Source organism: Artemia sp. Qi Xiang Cuo, chromosome 8 (assembly GCF_049724085.1).
Source record: "Artemia sp. Qi Xiang Cuo chromosome 8, ASM4972408v1, whole genome shotgun sequence".
Taxonomy (NCBI): domain Eukaryota; kingdom Metazoa; phylum Arthropoda; class Branchiopoda; order Anostraca; family Artemiidae; genus Artemia; species Artemia sp. Qi Xiang Cuo.
In genome coordinates this window covers 29,828,085-29,850,666 of record NC_142801.1, presented here as the reverse complement: position 1 = coordinate 29,850,666, position 22,582 = coordinate 29,828,085, and the positions used below count along the sequence as shown (strand labels likewise).

Below are 22,582 nucleotides of genomic sequence, written 5' to 3'. Positions count from 1 at the left end.
CATCTTCAGTATGTTCCTGTAAACACTTCGTATTTGGAACTCTGTCAGTTAATACTAAGAAGATAATTGGGTGATCCTCTAGCAGTAACAAAAGGTTTAGCAGTGATTACATGTCATTTTCGACCCATTGTCGGCGACACCAACACCATCTAAAATGAACAATAGAAGAATTCCATTTGTCTGTCCCGATATTGATTACTATGTTGGTGCTCTGAGTCCACGTCAAATAGGCAATGGATTGGACTACTACAAAGGGCGTACTACAATGTCTGGCTATGGTCTTGGTAGCTGGTTTGCTAGGCTATTTCTTTCTGCACTACCCCTTGCCAGAAAATATCTTGTACCTGCTGCATCAGATTTTGCTGCGTCAACACTTCAGGACTGGGGGTCGGGGAAAAATTTTAACGAGAGTGTTAAGGAAAATATTAGATCTTCAGCAAGAGCCGTTGGTGAGCAATTAAAATCTCGACAAAATGGGGACGGATTGAAAAGGATCCGTGCGCGTCATTCACTCATCAGTCTCTACCCAAGTGGAAAGTGATGGATATCAACAACTACTTTGAAGAATAAATCGATGATGAACAATAAGAAGAAGAAGAAAAAGAAAAAGATTGCTAGATCTAAAAAATAGATTGTCCCTTGCGAATACCTATCTCCCTCCCAAGGAATCGTATATTTCAATAAGTTTTTCACTGAATCAATTCAACGCCGAAAATGTCGATGTCAGTTTCAAGTTTGGCTTCTATGAACAGTTTCACCCCCAACAACCCCTCTCGGAAAATATACACTTTCAAATATTTTCCAATGAAGACTATTTCATTGATTTGTCATCAACATTTATTGATTTAAATGTTGCGGTGAAGAAAAAGTCAGATAATACAACTTCAACTGCTGCCGATGGTCTCTCCTACGAAAACTGCATTCTACAAAATCTATTCAGACAAAATAATACATGTATGTATAGGAAATTGGTAAGCAATAGTAGTTGTTTATCCAACTATGCAAGCTACATACCGTTTATGATAGTCACACTAATTGCTTACAAGGAGTTGAGATGACAGTCATTGGGCTATGAATATCGACCAGATGTTGATACTGGTGGTGAGTTGACTACTGCAGTGACCCAGGAGTATCATCTGGTTGGAAAATTAAATCATGAGATATTCAATATATCCCAATGGCTACCCCCCAATGTCAACATTGACATAAAGTTGTACGGGGCCACGTCGAATTTTATGCTCATACAAACCCTTCTTGCCAAACACGATGATATGTACGTTGTCACTTTTGAAAGTTTTCACATTTAAAAGCAGCAGTCGGCCAGTTATGTTTCAGTGACTTTTAAAAGGTTAAGATCCGAAAATTCTAGCGTTATAATTTTCGTCTGCCATACAATCACCAATCAACGTCACATTGCCACCGGCTCTCGTAGCTATACCGATTCATCATTTATCAATGGAGAAATCCCATCAAAATTGGCTTTGGCCTTTGTGAAGAGTAGCAGTGCCGTTGGATCCTAGACTGAATCCCCCCATGATTTTAATTTTTTCGGTCTATCTAGCGTTGTGTGCAAAGTGAATGGTATTCCACTGTACACTCTATCATTTGACAAAAAATCCTATAGAACTCTGTATGAGTTGACCATGCAATCCATAGATCATGACTCTCAACTATTTGAAAATAGAATAACCGATTCAATGTTTTCAAAAAATCACGGAGTAATTGTTTTGGACTTGTCGGGGACTCAGGATATGAGCATAGTACGAACAGGGAATGTATGTTTAAAATATACATTTGCCATACTTTGACTGAGAGTATCACCCCAATATCATAGAGTCAATTTGAAAACTATTGGGAGATCACACCCGACGGCAGTGTTCTACTAGACCTAGCACCATGAACACAAAACAAATAATCAACGTATTTAATATGGATCCATACACGTCCAAGTACAAGTCCTATTGCATACCATCGGACTTCATTGAAAAAATTCCAAGTGTTAACAATACCCTAATCATTGTTAATAGCAGTCCATCGACTTTGAAGACAGGTCATTGGCTATGCATCTTTCAAAGAGCGAAGAATATTGAATTTTTTTATCCTCTTGGCCTATCGTATAAATTCTACACTCCATACATCAACAAATTTATTGAAAGCAGTGGGAAAACCATTATTCAAAATCAACGAAGAGTACAGGATTTAACGACTAAGACATGTGGCTTTCATTCACTACTCTTTTTCATTTTCAGATGTCATGGCTATACCTACAAACAGTTTCTCGACATTTACGTTGACTTACCTCGATTGAACGACTTTCTAGTGGAAAATATACTTACAAGCGTGTTTAATATTGATTTTAGTGTCCTACGATTAAAATGTTCTAAAAATGTATGTGAAATTGTTTATTAATAAAAATAATGTATATACATGATAAAAACGACTTTTCTACTCTTTAGATTTCATCTTCTACAAGGTATTTGTCGACAACAACTAATGTAGGTAGATTATCCGAATTCACGGTATACTGATCCTGATGTGCTGCAATGTCAGGGTCGCATTTTCTACAATAAAGTGCAACTTCACTCTTCTCATATCTCTTTGTATAGTCAATGATATTATTCTTATTCATTTTTTAGGGTTCACAAGTTTCAATTCATTTATTTGAAGCAAAGTTAGAAACAGTGTCCTCAAGTCATGAATGCCAATCCATCACCGCAAAATAAAAATCCGTAGGCTTATAATCATAGTAGCTATTGTCTTCAAAGCGATGACGTAGAAACCATATTATTTTTTTGTTCCGACAGCTGAATCACTGACCTTGTTCCTCCTCCCAGAACTATCTAAAACCACGACGATACCAATCTCTTAGCAATAAACTAATATCACGCTTAAGGTTCTTTCCAATCATACCAGGATATGTATTCTCTTATTGATTACATTTATCATAGTGGTACTTAGAGCGTAAGTATCCTCTAGGGTAAGGTTTAAACTTATCTTCAAGACAGTACATACGGCCTTTAATTTGTACGGTCAATCATCTTTTCAATTCAAACGGCAGGCATAATGCGCATTTTTCATCATACTCATCAATCATTGTACAATTCTCACATGATGACCAGTTGCCCAGTGTGTACATGCTTAGCGGAAATGTATGGAACATTTTTTCATGTGTTGACACTCTCACTGCCACAATGAAACTGAGCTACCAACAACAATAAATTGAGTGGAATAGAGAGAGAGAGAGGAGTAAATCATTCTTTAACTCCGTCTTTCTCATGAGGAAAAAGTCCTAAATTTCTAAACTAGTGTTTTCTGCATGCACTATACAATCTCAACTATAGTTTCAAAACGGGTTTGACCACTTTGCTTGGAAAGGTACCAAGGGAACATAATGCAAGCAAATAGCATGTAGTTTCAAAACGTGTTTAATCACTTTATAGGTTTTGCATGCTTTTTGCAATGTGCACGTGAAACTGTGTGAGGGAGTACTGACTCTTTTTGAAAAGGTGTAGAGCATCAAGCAAATAGTATGGGAATTCCTATGGCCTCAAGCAAATAGCATGTAGTTTCAAAACTTCTTTAATCACTTCATAGGTTTTGCATGATTTTTGCAATGTGCACTTGAAACTGTGTGAGGGAGTACTGACTCTTTTTGAAAAGGTGTAGAGCATCAAGCAAATAGTATGGGAATTCCTATGGCCTCAAGCAAATAGCATGTAGTTTCAAAACGTGTTTAATCACTTTATAGGTTTTGCATGCTTTTTGCAATGTGCACGTGAAACTGTGTGAGGGAGTACTGACTCTCTTTGAAAAGGTGTAGAGCATCAAGCAAATAGTATGGGAATTCATAGGGCCTCAAGCAAATAGCATGGTAATTCCTAGGGCCTCAAGCAAAATGGTACTTAGCACTCTACTTATATATGAATAATTAAATTCCGAAACAATGAAACTAAATTGAATTCTCCAGTCAAACCTAAAAAGAACAAAACTACTACAATAAGGTGTTTGGCTACAACCCACTTCCCTTAACCATCGAAGTTTTACGGGCTATTACGTCATTTGCGTTTTATTGAAAACTCTATATATTTTGAATAATGGGCTTTGATTTTTCAAAACATTGACGAACAATTAAAAATAAATCGTTATAATAATCAAGATGAGTGGAAGGAACTAGTAAAACTAGACTGAATGTTTAATATATAATTATATTAATTCCTGGGAATCTCATTAATTCAAGATTTCATTTAGCTTAATTTTTTTACTTTTCAGTTTTATAATATAACAAAAAGGTATTTATTATAAGAATTGATGAGATTCAATTCTTCTGCTGATTAAAAATTCAGTTCTACCGTTCTAAATAAAATAAATACATTTTATTTCAGTAAGGTGCAAATGGCACAATAGGCCTTAGAACTTTTACGGTTAGGGGGGGGGGGGTGACAGTAGCAAAATTCTTGTTTGTATTAATTCTTGTTCGTTTTAAGTTTGACTTAAGTATTTAATTTGGGACAAAGAGCATGTGTAATTTACAAGACTGGTAACTGGCGCTAGGGTCGACAAAAAAGGCTACCAATGCCATCTTGTGTATGGACACACTTGGTATCTTTTAAGCTCTGTAATAATTTTTCTGTCATGAACTGAGATCAGATATTTATTACTACTCTAATTTAACCATCTACACTAATTAAATTAATTATTCTTATTATTACACAGAAAATATACCAAGTGTCGCCGAATGATATATGGCGTTGATAGTTTTTTGTCGGCACTGGCTCTAGTTCCCACTCCTTTAGGTTACGCATACTCTTTGATTTAGTATTTATTTATTCATGTATGTATCAATCAAAGCAGGCGGTACCACAGGGAACTCCAAGCGTGGCAAGAGTGCTCAAATGATAATTCTTTTGAACTGATTTTTCAGGCATACTAGAATATTTTTAAGGATTGCCCTTTCCTGAACTTTAAAAAGAAAATCCTGCTCCGGTTAGTCAAAAAACAAAATTCACACTTTCTGATGATAAAAGTTTCATTCAAACTGAATCAGGGACAAAACCGGGGAAATTAATTTTTTTTTTTTAAGATTTCTAGTAAAGTATGTGTCGGCTTGTACTTTTTTGTCGTTTAGTCCGTTTGTTATCCGAGCTTTACATATTATGGTAAGACCACTCAATTAATTTTACACAGTTTTACCGTACAAACTAAAACAGTTAAAATGGACGAGATAGGTTGATTCTTTAAATTTAAAGTATTTCTATCATGTTGAAGAAGATAGAATTTAAGGCCGATGGATCTAAACAACTTTCGAACGGAAGGGTATTAGAGTTTACACAAATTGAATGAACAAAATTATATTCTGAAGTAAAACTTCTCAACAACCTAAGTTGTCACATCTAGAGAAAAAAGTGCAGTGTCGTCACGTAAAATCAACATGGATTGATACATTCCCTCCTGGTGAAAAACTAAAACAAATGAGTACGAAATTTCACAGTTATGGATACAAAATTCCTTTATAGAGTTTCTGTTATTATTGGTAAACGTCATTCCTTATTTACAGTTTCTTGTAACAAACTTTTTAATAAATATTTTTTTAAGGTGTTGAAAATAAGAAGACATTCAAGGTTCGCTGATCTGGTCTATCACAGAAATTTTTACTTTGTTTGAGCTGCGTGTTTGAGACTTAAACGCCAAGTGTGGCTTTTTTCAATCGGCCGACTAAGCTTTTCTTTAGCTTTAAGCTGTCTTTATTTTCCGTTTTATTTATTTCATTGGATAAAGAACACTTTTGACGACTAAGATCCTTGCGTCGGCCCTGTAGCGCGTTGCTACAGCTGTATTTGAACACTTGGCTCCGTACTACCAAACAAGTTATGCTGTGTTATTTAGTTGTTGCGTAATCTAAATTTTGATTTACGTACCATTGTCTTGGAGATTATACTTTTGTATGTACGATTACAATACAATCGAGTGGAAGAATATTGTTTACTAACCTGAATTTGCACCAGTAATAATAACGGTTTTTCCATCCATCCTTTTAAGGGACCTGCATATCCCAGTTGTGACTCTTAGATAGATCTTAATGCCCAAAAGCAGTGCTAGTAAGGCAACCCCTGTCACTGTCATATATTCTGTCCACATGGTGAAACTGAAAACACAGTCATAGTCTTTAAGTTTATCGAATAACTTGATTTTGATCGTCTTTGAAGATTAATATATGCTGGCAACAAGTAAAATTAGCCGGCTTAGTTTTTTTAGTGAATTCATTACTTATTTAGAGATCAAATGACGCTCAGATTTCCAGTACGTAACATGGTTAGCCTGAGCAAACATTAAACAGGATTTAATTTAGTGGGTTAATCGCTTATTATGTCCAGATCAATAGATTGGGTATCAATCTAGCCAGTCGTTCTCAACTTTTAAACTTTTTAGTTAAAACTTTTTATTGGAAAAGACTCAAAATATATAGATTTCAATATCTCACTAGTAATTAAATAACCTATCTTTTAGTTCCAAAACTTTTAATTCACTCTCTCCAATTCAAAACTGTTTACTTTGTATATAATGAAATTTAAAACAATTTGATTTCATAATAATGAAAATAAAAACAAGTGTATTATTTCCGAGAAAAAAAATAATAAGCACTTTTAAGCCAGTTTCATTTCCTCACTATGCAGCTAAAAATCAACTAAGTTTCGAAAAAAAAAGTTTAACCGAACACAAAGCTTTATTTCAAAAAAAAAATCAGTACATGCAATGTAGCGGGGTCCCCTAGTGAAAAAAGCAAATGACGATTTGTCCTAAGGTCCCTAGAATTGGCGTGCATCATTTTCATACAAATTTCATGCTAGGGGGGCCAACAAACTCTCCCTATCAAGGAAAACTGATTAATAATAAATCAGAGCCAAGCTTGTTTTGACACCAAGTCAGTCTGAAGCTAGAGTTTAGCTAATTTTTTAACTGATTCACAATTCAGATAGTGCTTACACCGCCCCATGGATATTTCACACCTTGGAACTGGTTCGGTTTTCGCATTAAGTTAGGACTTAGCTCGTTGCTTTGCATTTGTACTGAGGTAGTCTGCAGGTCTCATTGTTGCATTGAGATTAAAAATGCTCGCATTATTAGGGTTTAAATAAAGTGCTTCAAACTTGGCAGTAAGAGTGAGGTGAGACGGGTAAGGGCATTTTGGCCCAATTTGTCCTCCAACCACGCTTGTTTAATTTTCTTGCAAGATTCTAATTGTAATAAAATGCAAAATGCCAACCTCTTTTTGCTAAAGTATACCAGGGAAAAATAATACAATTGCATTATTGGAAACCCTTGCTCTTGTGACAAAGCTGGTCATGTCCCCCCAAGAGACTAATTTCAATTTCACATTTCGATCATTCTGAGTTTGACAGCAGTCTCTTAATTTGGATCTGAGGCCACAAAGGGTTACAGAGGGGACTGGAAGCAAAAGAAGACATTGAAGAGTTGTCGTCCAATCACTTTCAGCTCTTAAGAAACGTAAAAAGAAATTTTGATTCCTGATCAAATGAGTTTCTTCCTTGCTTGTACGATCTCCCTTCTATACAATATGGCTAGGAGAGAAAACGGGGGGGACGTATCGTTCTTTACTTAGTTAACGCTACTTTGATGTCTCTGATGAATTACCAAGCAAAATCAAGTTTTTAGACGCTTAATAAGACATACGTCAGTAGAAGAGTCTTGATAACCTGCAATCTAGTCCCTCGTGCCTTCAACCCAAAATCCAACCTTAGCTATATGCCACTGCTCTGCAAGGAATGATTTAGTCTACAACTGCTCTGTTTGTCCACACATCAAAATAGGACTGTTTCTTTTTCATAATCGACTGAAATATGTAATTTTATCTTTTTTTAAAGTTTGATTGCTATTAAAATACCATATTGTTCAATGAAAGCTCCTACACGAGAGAATAATCTTTGCTTTATTTATGGCAGAGTCAGAAATTCACTGGTGTTTTCCAAGGTCTATCATTTTAAAATAGCCATGGTTCAGACGACGTCAGTGACGACAGCTGGCAAAAGTGGTATGAACTCCGCTAAGGAGCTTGCATCTTATTATGCCAATATAATGCCATCTACGTCATAGAAACTTATATTTGATTTTGCGACATATCCAATTTATTGGTCATATTTTAGTAACAGAAATGGGTGTTATCTACTAGGTCACTTAATCCTTCTTCCAATCCTTATTCGCACCCTAAACTTCCAAAATATGCCAAGAAATGTTTGAAAAATTGCTTTCAACAAGAAATTGGGAAATTTCATAGTATACCATAGGCTTTTGCCAAACAAATTTTTAGCACGTACCTTTAATTTGTCATAATGCACATGAGTGAGCTTTTGCTCTAGTCACAAATGGATAAAGTTTCCTTACAATAGAGGATTCCCAACTTTTCAGTTCTTAAAAAAAAAAAAATTTAAACTGGGTTTTCTCCGGTTAAGAAAACTAAGTAAAGCAGTCAAGGAAGCAACAAGCCTAATAGCCCGTTTTATCCTGTTAGTTTTTAAAATCAAATATTGTAGCTTATACTATTCGTCTTGGGGACCTACTAGGGAGGTTCTAAGGGTCACATATGCTACGTTTAAGAAAGGATAGCCGACAAAATCTCCCTATTGAACAATATCGTGGCCATGTTAATAGCGGAACAAAATAGCCACTATGAAATTTTATTTATCTGTTGATGGTTTATAGTGGCCAGATGAGATATCTTAAAATATGTGGGTTTTTTTAATACTGGTTTTCAAAACAGATTCCAGTAAATCGTTTTAATTGAACTTAGTAGATAAATCAAATCAACGCCTTTTTAGCGAACCAAAAAAAAATTGAACAATTATTTGAACGCAAATTAAATATATTTTGCGACATAAACTTGTTTTAACAACTGGGGGGATAGTAGCTCTTTAATCTTTTGGGCACTAGAAAAGCATTATAACTTCTAATTTCCGTTCGAATGAGCCCTCTCCGGATTTTCTACGACCTTTGGTTCAATACGATCACCCCTGTGGAATAAAAAAAAAAAAAAAATGCATTCGCGATCTTTCTTCTGGCAAAAAAAAAATATTAGTATTCTCTGATATGCTTAATCTGATGGTGGTACTTTCACTATTATTGCTTAAGTTTTTGGGGGTACTTGCCCCATTTTTGAAAATCAGAGGAATTTTCTGAGGCTCGTACCTTCTAATGGGTAACATTAAACTTAAATAATTTTGTATCTTTGGAATCAGCATGAAAAGCCAATTTGTGTAACAATTATTACCGAAATTCTTTTTTCGAAACCTCGGTTACTCTTGAGCCGAGTCGCTCCTTATTCAAAGTTCGCTACCACGAACTTCTTGAGAATTTCTGTTTTTTAATTTTTTCTCCTTTGAATGACACCTTTTAAGTATTTCATCTAAATCTTGAAGGACCTTGTTGAAGTTGTTTCAAACAGTTCGTGGTAACGAACTGTAAGTAAGGAGCGACCCGGCTCAATGGTAACCGAAACTCTCGAAAACGGGTTTTAGACACCAATCGATACGTCAAAAGAATCAGATTTTAATGCTGATTTCAAATATATAAATTTCATCAAGTTCAGTCCTACCCATCAAAAGTTACGCGCCTGAGAAAATTTGGCTGATTTTCGAAAAAAGGGGGAAAGATCCTCTAAAAGTTATAGAATCTTAATGAAAATCACACTATCACATTCAGCGTATCAGAGAACCCTACTGTAGAGGTTTCAAACACATTTCTATAAAAATGTGGAATTTTGCATTTTTTGCCAGAAGAAAGATCACGGATGCGTGTTTATTTGTTTTTTTTGTTGTTGTTTTTTTCCCCAGGGGTGATTGTATCGACCCAGTGGTCCTGGAATATTGTGGGAGGGCTCATTCGAACAGAAATTAAAAGTTCTAGTGCCCTTTTTAAGTGACCAAAAAAAATGAAGGGCAACTAGGCCCCGTCCACGCTTATTTTTTTCCCAAAGTCACCTGATCAAAATTTTGAGATAGCCATTTTGTTCAGCATGGTTGAAAATAGGATAAGTATGTCTTTTAGGATGACTTAATCTCCCGAAGTCCCCGGGAGGCTGGCTAAGAGTTATTAACTTTACCCAATTTTACCTTACAGCATGGGTTGTTAGGAATTATCCAGATATTTTCAAAGGGGATTTTTTCTGGGCGTCGGGAGATGGTGGGGTTAGGAGTTATTTGGGAAGATCTTTCCATGAAGGAATTTTTCATGGAGGAATGGACATTGCAATGAAGGGGGTGCCGGATTTCCCAGCATTATTTTAAAAAAAGATCAGAAATTAAATATAAAAAAACAAGTTTTTCAACTGAAAATAAGGAGGAACATCAAAACTTAAAACGAACAGAAAATATTACGTGTATGATTGTGTTCATCCCCTAGTCAATACCTCGCTCTTTAAGCCAAAGATTTCTTAGTATTTTCAGAAGAGCCATTTATTCTAAATAACGGACTTTGTGATTAAGGGGTCATTTTTAAAGAATTGGAACGAAATTCGAACTTTAGCTTAAAGAGCGAGGTATTGCCTTGGGGGGCGAGCCCCCTAATATACGTATGAAAAATATATGAATATAGATGATCGTTACGTAAGTTAATTCTTAAGTTACGCATATTTATTCCTAATAAAAACGTTCGTAAATAAAATTAAACAACTTTCAAGAAATCCATTTAATCAAATAAAAGTAAAATTAATATACAACTTTTGTTTTAAATACTCATGTACGGTGAGCCAAAATAAAAACCTGCATTAATTCAAAATCATTCACAAATTAAATTAAAAAAACAAGTTTTTTTAACAGAAAGTAAGGAACGACGTTAAAACTTAAAACAAACAGAAATTATTCCGTATATGAACGGGGCTGTCCCCTCCTCAACTCCTCACTCTTTACGCTAAAGTTTGACTTTCTCACAACTCTATTTTTTAAACAATAAAAACTTTAGCGTAAAGAGTGAGGTGTTGAGGAGGGGACAGCCCCTTTCATATACGGAATTATTTCTGTTCGTTTTAAGTTTTAACGTCGTTCCTTACTTTCTGTTAAAAAAACTTGTTTTTTTTATTTAATTTATTTTAAGAGGCGAAGTAAACTCTGACCTCATCTTCACAAAATCAAGTTTCCACCTTAAAATAAAAATTTAATGATTGCATGGATATCAATTGAAAACCAGCGTATTTTAAGTTGATTGTGTAAATTAGGAAATTTTTCCTAATTCACACAAATGAGGTTTTGGCACTGACCCAAAGAGATGAAGTTTACTTACACTGACACGATATCCCTTCTCCACTTGAAAACCTTTTATAAACTGGATCTTCTTTGGCTTAGAAAACTAAATGAAGCCTGAGAAGCAACCGGCTTAATAGCTTGTCTTATCCTATTAGTCTTCAAAATCAACTGTTATAGCTTATACTATGAGGAATTATTCACCTTGGAGACATACTAGGGGAAAATACAAGAGTCATAGAAACAAGATATTTAATAAAAAAAAATGATCAATAAACTTAAATGATTATTAGGAAAAGAACTCAAACAGTTTTCCTTGTACAACCATTTAAAGGGTAAAGAATTAGGTGGCGTCTTGAAATGAATATTTGATATTAAATGAAAGGGGAAATGAAAGTCAGAACGAATATGAGCTAAAAATCGTCAAGGCTAACACTGCTACTACCAAAGGGGAAATGAAAGTCAGAACGAAGATGAAATAAATATTGTCAGTTTTTTTTAGCTTCTGTTTTGCAGTTTTTAACAGGTGTGTTTCAAAACCTTATACGGTGGTGGATGTTTAAGCAGGTTATCACAAAATATTTACTCCTAATATTTGTGGTAATACTGCTGCTACTACTAACAACTCATTGCAACACCAAACAATCTGAAGCCAACGCAGCTGTAAACACTCCGTCCCCCTTCAATCTGCTTAGAGCTTTATTTACTTCTTCCCACGAAGCTCCAATTTCCTTTAAATCCTTTCTTATGGGCCCCTTCCCACTTCATTTGGTTCGTTTAATCCTATTTGGAGGGTCAAAAGCAAAATTCCTGCAATCTCTAATATAAACTTTTATAGGCCAAAAGTGGCCTAGCCCTTCAAATCTTTATTTCATTATAGCTCTAGAAAGTTGGAAGGAGCCACATTTTTTGTACAGCCTATTGTTTGATTTATGGTCAGTATAATGGAGATCTAAGTATATCCTTAAACAATTCCTCTTGAAAAACACCCAACGTGTATTTCCCGACCTTTTCAACCGCCCACGTTTCAGAGCCGTGCTTGACCGCGAACATTATCTTAGCTTTCAATTTTCTTATCTTAGTTCGCAGACGTGTTTTCCTATTCTTCCAAATTTTTTTTAAATGCAAAGACCATACTGTACCTTGGCTAATCTTTTTTTTGCGTTTTTGCTACATTCACCGTCTTTGCTAGGGATTTTAGCTGAATGACTGAAGCTATCCACTTATCCTTTTTTCTCAGTACCTTCACTTTCATTTGCTGTTGGTCTGAGCTAATTAGGCTTTTTAACATTAATGCGTAAACTATTATAAACAAAAAATCGCGAAGAAAGGAAACGAGGACAATTAACAGCCAGTGAAAAAATTGAAAAATTATGCAAATATTTCGGTCAAGACCTCCGCTTGACCGTCCTCAGTGCAGAATAAAACTGATAAAAATGTAAAAACCAAACCTTAAAATAAAAACACCAAACTAAAATTGGACGACCCTTTCCTAGTAACGGTGAAAGGGTAACTGAATAAAAAACACAAGTCTAAATGGCATTTCAGAATTTCATTTTGCGTAAAGCACTTTTAAAGGCTGATCGCTTTCCAGTTTGATTGTTATCGGAGACTCTATTCGATTGCACAATATAACTTTGTGGATGTATGTAAAAACGATCAGAATTAATAATTTTGTCATAAATGGGACTTAGAAAAATTTCTCCAGTCTCTCTATTGAGAGCTACCTTTTGGTGAATGTGCTTTTTTATTTCAACTGCCTCCCTGAAAACTTGCGTGAGACCTTTAACGGGGGCAACGATAGAGGCCTCGTCAAACGAAATGAAATGGTGTGGATTCTCGTACACATGTTGCGCCAAGGCGGAATCAAAAACCTCAGGCCTTTGGCGTAACGTCATTGCCTTGTCGATTGAGGACTTGTGCTCAGATAACCTCTCCCCCAATTTATGTTGGGTTCTACCAACATAAAAACAGCCACAAGAACAAGGAATTCTATAAACACCACTACCCAGAATGGGGCTGGTTTTATCTTTGCCGTTGTTAAAAAAGTTCTGTGTAATATTTGAATTTTTAAAGGCGACGCTAAGTTTATGTTTTTTAAGGATTCTTTTCAATTTGTCACTCAATTTTGGAATGTAGGGCAGAACAGTGAAAAGTTTCTTATCATCCACCAATGGGACGGTATCTGTTGGAGCTTGTGGACCTGATGCACTCCCCTCTGCCTTTTTTCGTCTTCTGTCTATAATGGTCTCAAGTAATTTTATAGGGTAACCATTGCAAAATAAAATGTCCTTAATATAGTTCAATTCTGAGTCTATGTGAGGCTCTGAGCATATTCTTATTACTCGGTCAACCAAAGAAATAACAACTCCTCTTTTTATGCAGGGAGAGTGGTTGGAGGACAAATACAAATACCTATCGTTATGCGTAGGCTTTCTATAAATAGAAAATTCAAGGCCAGGAGACTCATTGAAAATTAAAACATATAGGAAAGGAAGTTTGTGGTTATGTTCTAGTTCTAAAGTGAACTGAAGGTTAGAGTCCAAAGAGTTTAGATGAGTTAAAAAGGAGTTAAGTGACTCTCCTCCATGCTCCCACAGAGAAATAACATGATCATTAACAGCCAGTGAAAAAATTGAAAAATTATGCAAATATTTCGGTCAAGACCTCCGCTTGACCGTCCTCAGTGCAGAATAAAACTGATAAAAATTTAAAAACCAAACCTTAAAATAAAAACACCAAACTAAAATTGGACGACCCTTTCCTAGTAACGGTGAAAGGGTAACTGAATAAAAAACACAAGTCTAAATGGCATTTCAGAATTTCATTTTGCGTAAAGCACTGTTAAAGGCTGATCACTTTCCAGTTTGACTGTTATCGGAGACTCTATTCGATTGTACAATATAACTTTGTGGATGTATGTAAAAACGATCAGAATTAATAATTTTGTCATAAATGGGACTTATAAAAATTTCTCCAGTGTCTCTATTGAGAGCTACCTTTTGGCTGTTAATTGTCCTCGTTTCCTTTCTTCGCGATTATTTGTTTATCATGATTAGCCAGTGTGGTCTCAGAAATTATTTACGTAAACTATTTTAGCACCCTGAACAGTACAAACCTTGAAAATTAGTTTACTTTGCTCGCATTTTATCCAGAACACTGTAATATTCTGCATAGAGTTAGTCTAGGAGAATCTTGCCAACCCATTTGTTACCATGTTCTACCACAATCTTCAAAAAAATAAATTTACATTTTTAATTTTTTAAATAGAATAATTTCGAAATCCCCCGAGAGACTTCAAAGGCTTTAGTCAAAGCAACCCAGGAATACTTAGATCCATACAAGGGAGGGGTTGGGGGTCCCCTCCCTTGGCTTGGGTGAAGTCCAATTATGCATAGTTTTTACCAATATTTACGCATATCTATCAAGTGAAAAAAGTCAGGCGAGATATGAAATTCAGAGACAAAAATACTGACAAGACTATGTGTCCTGGTTTAGTATTGAATCACCAAGTACAGCGAAATTAAATCTTATTGTTTAATTTTGTTAAGTGGTAAGTTACACATTAGCTGTTTTATAAATTTTGAAAAATTGGGACTTCAATTACTAATGAAAACCACCCCATATGCAGTTATGGAGCTTGTAATAGTAGCGGGTGCAAAATATAAAAAATAAACGTGGGTGGAAAATCAGCAGAAAAAAAAAATGAGCTAAAACACATGACCTAAACATCTTTAGATCTTCATCTGTCCACATAGACTGTGTGGCTACCCTTTGAAGGGTTAGTTATCTCTTGGAATATTTTTAATGTTTGGATTTATCCGGATGAAAGCGTTATTAAACCTAATTAATTAGTTTAGCTTATTAATTTTTTTTACAATTCAGCATAGCAACACTGATGATCATGTGATACTGCCCAAAAAACTTCCCGATTTTGAAAAAAAGAAAATTTTCAGAAAATCGCAGTTTTTAAGTATGAATAGACCTAATGTAGGTCTAGAGAGAAAAAAGTTTTCATTTTGATGTCCTTAGTAATTTTGAAACTGAATTTGGGTTTAGGTTTCTTTATTCAAAGACAGAAAAACGCTAAGTACAAACGCTGCACCTGTGAAACCAATGGCTTTTTCACAAGCCTGTACCATAAGATGCTAGCCCGTTTCTTCAATAATAACTAAAAAAAACAAAAAAAAGAACAAACCACCAAAAAAACAGAGTCTTTCAGCAATACCATTTCCATATCACGCCCATACTACAGCTCCCTTACCACCACCACCTCTCTGCCACCCCACTAAATTCCTCCCTGGAACCTTATCTCCCTACCACATTTTCCCCCTACTACTCTCTATCATATCGAACAATCCAAATCAACCATAGAAATAGCCATCATTCCTAACAGCAAAAACCCAATTACCCCTCTTTTCCTAAATACTCTTTTACTTTTCTGTCAAAACTTAAATTATCCTCAGCCGCTCTGATCCTGCTAGGTAACGAATTCCACACAGAATCTCCCAGAAACTTCAAGCCAAACCCAGACCGTGTACTGCTCCTATGCTCAAACGCCAAATTATCACTAGACCTAGTCTCAAATCATGGAATGCACTATTTGAACGGTAAAAAATTATTTGGGACTAGATTGTTTGTTCACTAAAAAACGAAAACCGCAGCTTACTAATCACGTAGTTACAAACGTTAAGCAAATTCAAAACCTTAAACTAGCACACGTATCCTTCACTTCTTTAACATACTTACTTATTATCCTTGCTGCTTTTTGGAGAGCTTGTGCTCTTGTGAAATTACCGTAAAATTCCCGCTCCAAATGAGACAGCTATCAGGGATATATTTGTGAATAATTAAATGATAAGTTATTTTTTCACGAAATGCTGTAGTCTTCGCATCATTCCAACTCTTCTGGAAATTTTGGAAGAAATAGCATCATCATGAAGCTTCTAAGACCACTACCACTACTCTTGACCACTAAGAATCAATGAAAATTGAATATCATGAATTTACTTGATTTTAAAGATTATTTTTGTTCTTGGAGACTTGATCGCTAGGCTATTTTGTTCTAAGACCGTTTTTAGAAAATCATAAATGATACTCTACTCTTTACATGAGCATTAGGGGAATGGTAGCCCAACTCTTGTTCGTGATCATTTTTGTTTTTAAGTTCAAATTATTATTAATCTTAATTTATATCCGTGTTAGGTTTTGATTATCCATTCACACTAGTTTCTGTTTGTTTCAAATTTGATTTGTTATCTATCTCTGCTCATTTCAGGCTCTATCTCCTAGGGGAGGGAGACTCCCCTAGTGGAAAGCGAAGAGGTGATGCTGGGTCACGAGAAGATCTATCAAGTGGACAGCTGCACTTGCCTAGGCATTATTACTAGTAAAGGGGGTTTGTGCAGTGAAGATGTTGAGAGTAGAATAATCAAGGCCCAGGGTTTTTTTCACAGTTGAAAAAAAAATCAGAAAAATATAAGTATAAGTCTTCGGAACACAATTATAATATTAGAAGCTACAGTGATGACAGTGACCATGGCTCTGAGGCATAGGCGGTCCGTAAGGCGGAGTAGGATTTGTTTATTTTTTTCCAGAAAAAAACTGCCTACAGATTGTTTTCGGTACCCGACTGACTGATCGTATCTTGATCCTTGGGAATTTAATCTAAACTTGTACTGGCGTTTTATTTTGAATCGAATTTTCGTTTCTGTTCGTTAAACAGACACTGTTCAATATACAAGGACAGATTTGATGCTAGTTGCGTCGACACAGGGTGAATATAAACAGCAATGAGACCTCTATCTTTTTCATTAATTGATTTGGAGACTTGGTGAGGCTGAGTACTTCTCAAGATCCATCGATAAAAATAGGTTTGAAGATCTCAAATGTTCCAAGATGTAAATATAAGTAAAGATAAAGTAACGCCATCTGTCTTGAAATCTGTAATCTGCTTGTTTAAAATTATAGTTATTATTTTACAATACGTAGTAAATTTATCAATTAAATTTTAACCAACAATTTTAATTTTCTACCATCCTGGGGATTCTTTACTTTGTACATTCACTCAAATTATGTGACAGGTGTATTAGCCAAAGCATCTAGGAAGATAAGAGCATCTTACATGCCTGGTGCCTGGAATAACTGATAAAAAATGGGTAGCGGAGGGAGAAGGCTTATGTTTCCTAATCCGTAAGTTAAAAAGTGATCCAGCATTTACCTTTGCCAAAAATACCTTTGTCTTTTTCTTCTCGCCAATTCGCTCACTGCCATACTTCAGAGATCCACGTACCATCGGCGCGTAATACAAAATAGGTTTGGGCACCATCTTGATTTTAAGAGACGGATTAGATTTTTGGTTATTCGTCCTCTCAGTTGCGCGACACAGATTGAGCATTAGAATTATCTTTATGAGAGTCTTCCTCAGAATTATCCTTATGAGAGTCTTCCTCAGAATATCAGCAATCGAAATTCACGAAGCGCAAGAAAAAAAAAATATAAAAACAGATAATAAATTAATATTAGGAAGCCAAAACAGGAAGAAACTACGTTTCACATTTTTCCTTAGTTTAGTTTAGGTTACACATTGCAAATTATAACATATTTTATCTTTAAATACGTAATATTTCGACACGAGAAAACTAAAAAGTGGCTTTAATTTTGCGCATCTGAAATTAATCTATCCATCTTTCATTAGAAGCATTAAAAGAAATTGGAATGCTTGAATTCCCACAAGCTCATTTGTATTATTTTTCGATTTGAGAAGCCAGAAAATAATTTAGCGCTTTAAGTGTGGCTTCTCCTTTTTATTAAGCTTGGATATACTTATTCCCTTCTTTAGAAAATGGTCAAATATAAGATTAAGCTATTTGCCAAAACAGAAAAAAAGTGACGGTGATGATGCGGAATTTATAGGGAATCACTGCGTCAGTAACAGAACTTCCTGAAAAGTGACAGGAGAGTTTGAAAAAATCTTTCCATCCCTCTATCTAATTCGATTTCTTTTTCCTTTCTTTTTAGGAATATTGTGACAAGGCAAATAAGTGTGATAAGTGATAGGAACAGCTCCGGGTGTTTGAACCAAAGGATATGAATCAATCATTCAATTTATCTAAGTAATAAAGAAATTTTGCAAACCAAAATATTTGCATTACCATTCCCCCCCCCCCCCAGCTCCGAGGCCTAATAAAACAGCAAGGGACGGTGCAAATGCAATTACTTACATTTTATAATACAAAAGCTGTAAAATAAAGGTTACGCTTTATTAACACAACCACAAAGAGATACACAAAAGAAAGAAAAACCCTATAAATTCAACACTATAAAGGGTACTCCTGTACTAAGCGGACTCTTTTATATAGTGCTTGTTTGGTTAATGCGCTAATGAAATAAAAAAGGATGAATATATACTAATTTAGAAACAAATTCGGGCTATATATTTGCACATTAGGGGTGGAGGTGGGGGGTAAAGCATAGTATATATTATTACGTAACCTAACCTAGGTACCTTTCCCCCCCCCTAAACCCCAAAAAACAACAGTTTGAATATCGTATACGCAATGAAAACCACGCTATACATTGCATTACCCTATAGCGGTATCTTAAATTAACTCGTCAAAAACAGGTTTTTCGTGACTGGTTTCCATTGCAGTATATAAAAGACTCCGTTTAATTCAGTAACAGCCAACAATTTTCCAACTCCTATGTCTTCTGAAATATTTATATTACGCATGGCATAATCGTTTTATTCTTAAGTTTCAAGTCATAGGGTGACAAATCAGTTATTCTGGTCGAATTAAGAAATTCTGGAGTGCTTTGAAAGTATATAAATGTGAGGTAACTCATATAAATTTTTTCCTAGCATGAAATTAACTCCTTATTCCTGTTTACACTTCACAGACGCCAAAATAACTTCATTCCTTTCCAGTTAAGAAGTTCTTGGGTGCTTTGAATGTATACTCACTTTAAAAATTTTGCACATATTATCACGTCAGAAATACTATAAACTAAATGGTATAGATAGATAGATAGATAGATCGTGTATTTCAAAAAGCCCAAGAGCCATATACACACAAAAAATATGAAAGTAGGAAAATTACAACGGAGCAAATTACAAACACACATTAACATGAATACAAGTAGTATGTTACCTTATACTTCTACGACTTTATGTTCCTTCCCATGATATTCTACGACTTTCTGTTCCTTCCCATGATATTCTACGACTTTATGTTCCTTCCCATTATATTCTACGACTTTATGTTCCTTCCCATGATACTCTACGACTTTATGTTCCTTCCCATGCTATTCTACGACTTTATGTTCCTTTCTGTGTTATTCTGGACCTTGTATACACCTTTTCAAAGAGAGTGAGTATCCTCTCACATGGCCTTATACTTCTACGACTTTATGTTCCTTCCTGTGTTACCTTATACTTCTACGACGCCCCCGTACCAAACAGGTTTTTCTGGTAGAACCTTATACTTCTACGACGCCCCCATACCAAACAGGTTTTTCTGGTAGAACCTTATACTTCTACGACGCCCCCGTACCAAACAGGTTTTTCTGGTAGTCCTATTCTACAGGTCCCCGGCGCCCCAAAGACTCCTGAGCCTCCATTATAATACTTTTTAAGGCTTTATTATATCTTTTCAGAATAAATTATTATTTTAGGGAATTATTTCGGTGAAACAGTTAGAGACATTTTGAAAGATGATTTTAGAGGAGGATTTGAGGGTGAAACTCTGTGGTCGTTATAATACACAAGTTCCATTTGAACGGTGTTGTGAGGTCCCTTACCACAACCCCAAAGGGCTCTGATCCCCCCCCCCCCACCCCGAAGAAAGCCCCCGGACATCAAAGGTTCTCTGGACCCCCAAAGGACCCCCGGCGCCCCGATGCCTCTGAGTCCCCCATTATAATACTTTTTAAGGCTTTATTATATCTTTTCAGAACAAATTATTATTTTAGGGAATTATTTCGGTGAAACAGTTAGAGACATTTTAAGAGATAATTTTAGAAGAGGACTTGAGGGTGAAACTCTGTGGTCGTTATAATACACAAGTTCCATTTGAACAGTGTTGTGAGGTCCCCTTCCCACAACCCCAAGGGGCTCTGATCCCCCACCCCAACCCCGAAGGAACTGCTATTTGCTTGCGTGTATAAGAATTCCCTTGTTATTTGCTTGCATGTATAGGAATTCCCAGGTTATTTGCTTGCGTGTATAGGAATTCCCATGTTATTTGCTTGCATGTATAGGAATTCCCATGTTATTTGCTTGCGTGTATAGGAATTCCCATGTTATTTGCTTGCATGTATAGGAATTCCCATGTTATTTGCTTGCGTGTATAGGAATTCCCATGTTATTTGCTTGCGTGTATAGGAATTCCCATGTTATTTGCTTGCATGTATAGGAATTCCCATGTTATTTGCTTGTGTGTACAGGAATTCCCTTGTGATTTGCTTGCGTTTATAATAATTCCAATGCTATTTGCTTGCTTGCATAGGAATTCACATGTTATTTGCTTGCTGGTATAGGAATTCCCATGTTATTTGCTTGCGTGTATAGGAATTCCCATGTTCTTTGCTTTCTTGTATAGGAATTCCGACGTTATTTGCTTGCGTGTATATGAATTCCCATGTTATTTGCTTGCGTGTATAGGAATTCCCAATGATATTCCAGGACCTTATGTTCCTTCCTATGCTATTATAAGGGCTTTTCTGTGTGGTTTTTCTTTACTTGGTACCCATTAAAAACAAAATTTTTGTGTTAAATAAGTAGTTCTTATATCTTTTAAAAGAGCTTTACGGGGTTTGAGAGACTCGATTGCCTGATTCCGTGTGGTTTTTCTTTACTTGGTGCCCATTAAAAACACAATTTTTGTGTTAAATAAGTAGTTATTGTAGTTTTTAAAAGAGCTTTACGGGGTTTGAGACACTCTGTTGCCTGATTCCGTTTGGTTTTTCTTTACTTAGTTCTCATTAAAAACTAAATTTTTGTGTTAAATAAGTAGTTCTTTTATCTTTTAAAAGAGCTTTACGGGGTTTGAGAGACTCGGTTGTCTGATTCCGTGTGGTTTTTCTTTACTTGGTGCCCATTAGAAACGAAATTTTTGTGTTAAATAAGTATTTTTTTGTATCATTTAAAAGAGCTTTAAGGGGTTTGAGAGACTCAGTTGCCTGATTCCGTGTGGTTTTTCTTTACTTAGTGCTCATTAAAAACGAAGTTTGTTTGTTGATTAAGTAGTTTTTGTATCTTTTAAAATAGATTTAAGGGGTTTGAGAGACTCTCTTGCTTGATTCCGTGTGGTTTTTCTTTACTTGGTGCCCATTAAAAACAAAATTTTGTGTTAAATAAGTAGTTCTTGTATCTTTTAAAAGAGCTTTACGGGGTAAGAGACACTCTGTTGCCTGATTCCGTTTGGTTTTTCTTTACTTAGTGCTCATTAAAAACGAATTTTTTATGTTAAATTAGTAGTTCTTGTATCTTTTAAAAGAGCTTTACGGGGCTTGAGAGACTCGGTTGTCTGATTCCGTGTGATTTTTCTTTACTTGGTCACCAGTAAAAACGAACATTTTTTTGTAAACATGATGTTTTTTGTATATATTAAAATATCTTTAATGTGTTTTAGAGACTCAGTTGCCTGATTCCGTGTGGTTTTTATTTACTTAGTGCTCATTAAAAACGAAGTTTTTGTGTTAATTTATTTGTTTTTGTATCTTTTAAAATAACTTTCAGGGGTTTGATAGACTCAGTTGCTTGATTCCGTGTGGTTTTTTTTTACTTAGGGCTCATTAAAAAAGAAGTTTTTGTGTTATTATTTTAGAAGTTAACTTTAGTATTTTATTGTTTTAAGTGCCTGAAATAATGAATTAGAATATTTAATTAACTTTTTAGGGTTTTCAGACCTAAGTTTTTTAGATTTTCGTGTGTGTTTGACTCCTGGGGTTTATTATTTGAGAAGTTAACTTTAGTATTTTGTGGTTTTACGTGCCTGAAATCATGAATTAGAATAGTTAATTAGCAGTTTAGGGTTTTCAGACCTAGGTTTTTTAGATTTTCGTGTTTGTTTGTTTCCTGGAGTTTATTATTTGAGAAGTTAACTTTAGTATTTCATGGTTCTTTCTTGAATTCACCTGCTGGATAAACAAAAAGACATTTCGTTTAAGAAATTATTAAAAAATTCTAAGTAAGTAACAAACTCTTTCTTGAAGTTACCTCTTGGATACACAATGCAGAAATTTCATTTAAGAAATTATGAAAAAAATTGTAAGCAAGTAACAAACTCTTTCCTGAAATCACCTCCTGGATACACAATGCAGAAACTTCATTTAAG

At 35.2% G+C, this 22,582-nt stretch overlaps 1 protein-coding gene across 3 annotated transcripts in view; it reads right to left on the bottom strand.

Annotated features, from left to right (window-relative positions):
* LOC148949316 (retinol dehydrogenase 14-like) overlaps positions 1-17,686 on the bottom strand; it is a 136,752-nt gene extending 119,066 nt beyond the window's left edge. The window contains exons 1-2 of one of the 3 annotated variants that reach the window (XM_089093347.1): positions 17,467-17,686; positions 5,988-6,142 (exon numbers count right to left, since the gene is read on the bottom strand). In XM_089093347.1, coding sequence (XP_088949473.1) covers positions 5,988-6,142; positions 17,467-17,519 — 208 coding nt within the window. In that variant the 5' untranslated portion in view covers positions 17,520-17,686. Of the gene's footprint in view, positions 1-5,987; positions 6,143-11,286; positions 11,384-12,697; positions 12,925-17,466 lie in introns of those variants that run through there. The other 2 variants (XM_089093349.1, XM_089093348.1) reach the window with 2 other exon arrangements.
* Positions 17,687-22,582: the final 4,896 nt, after the last annotated feature.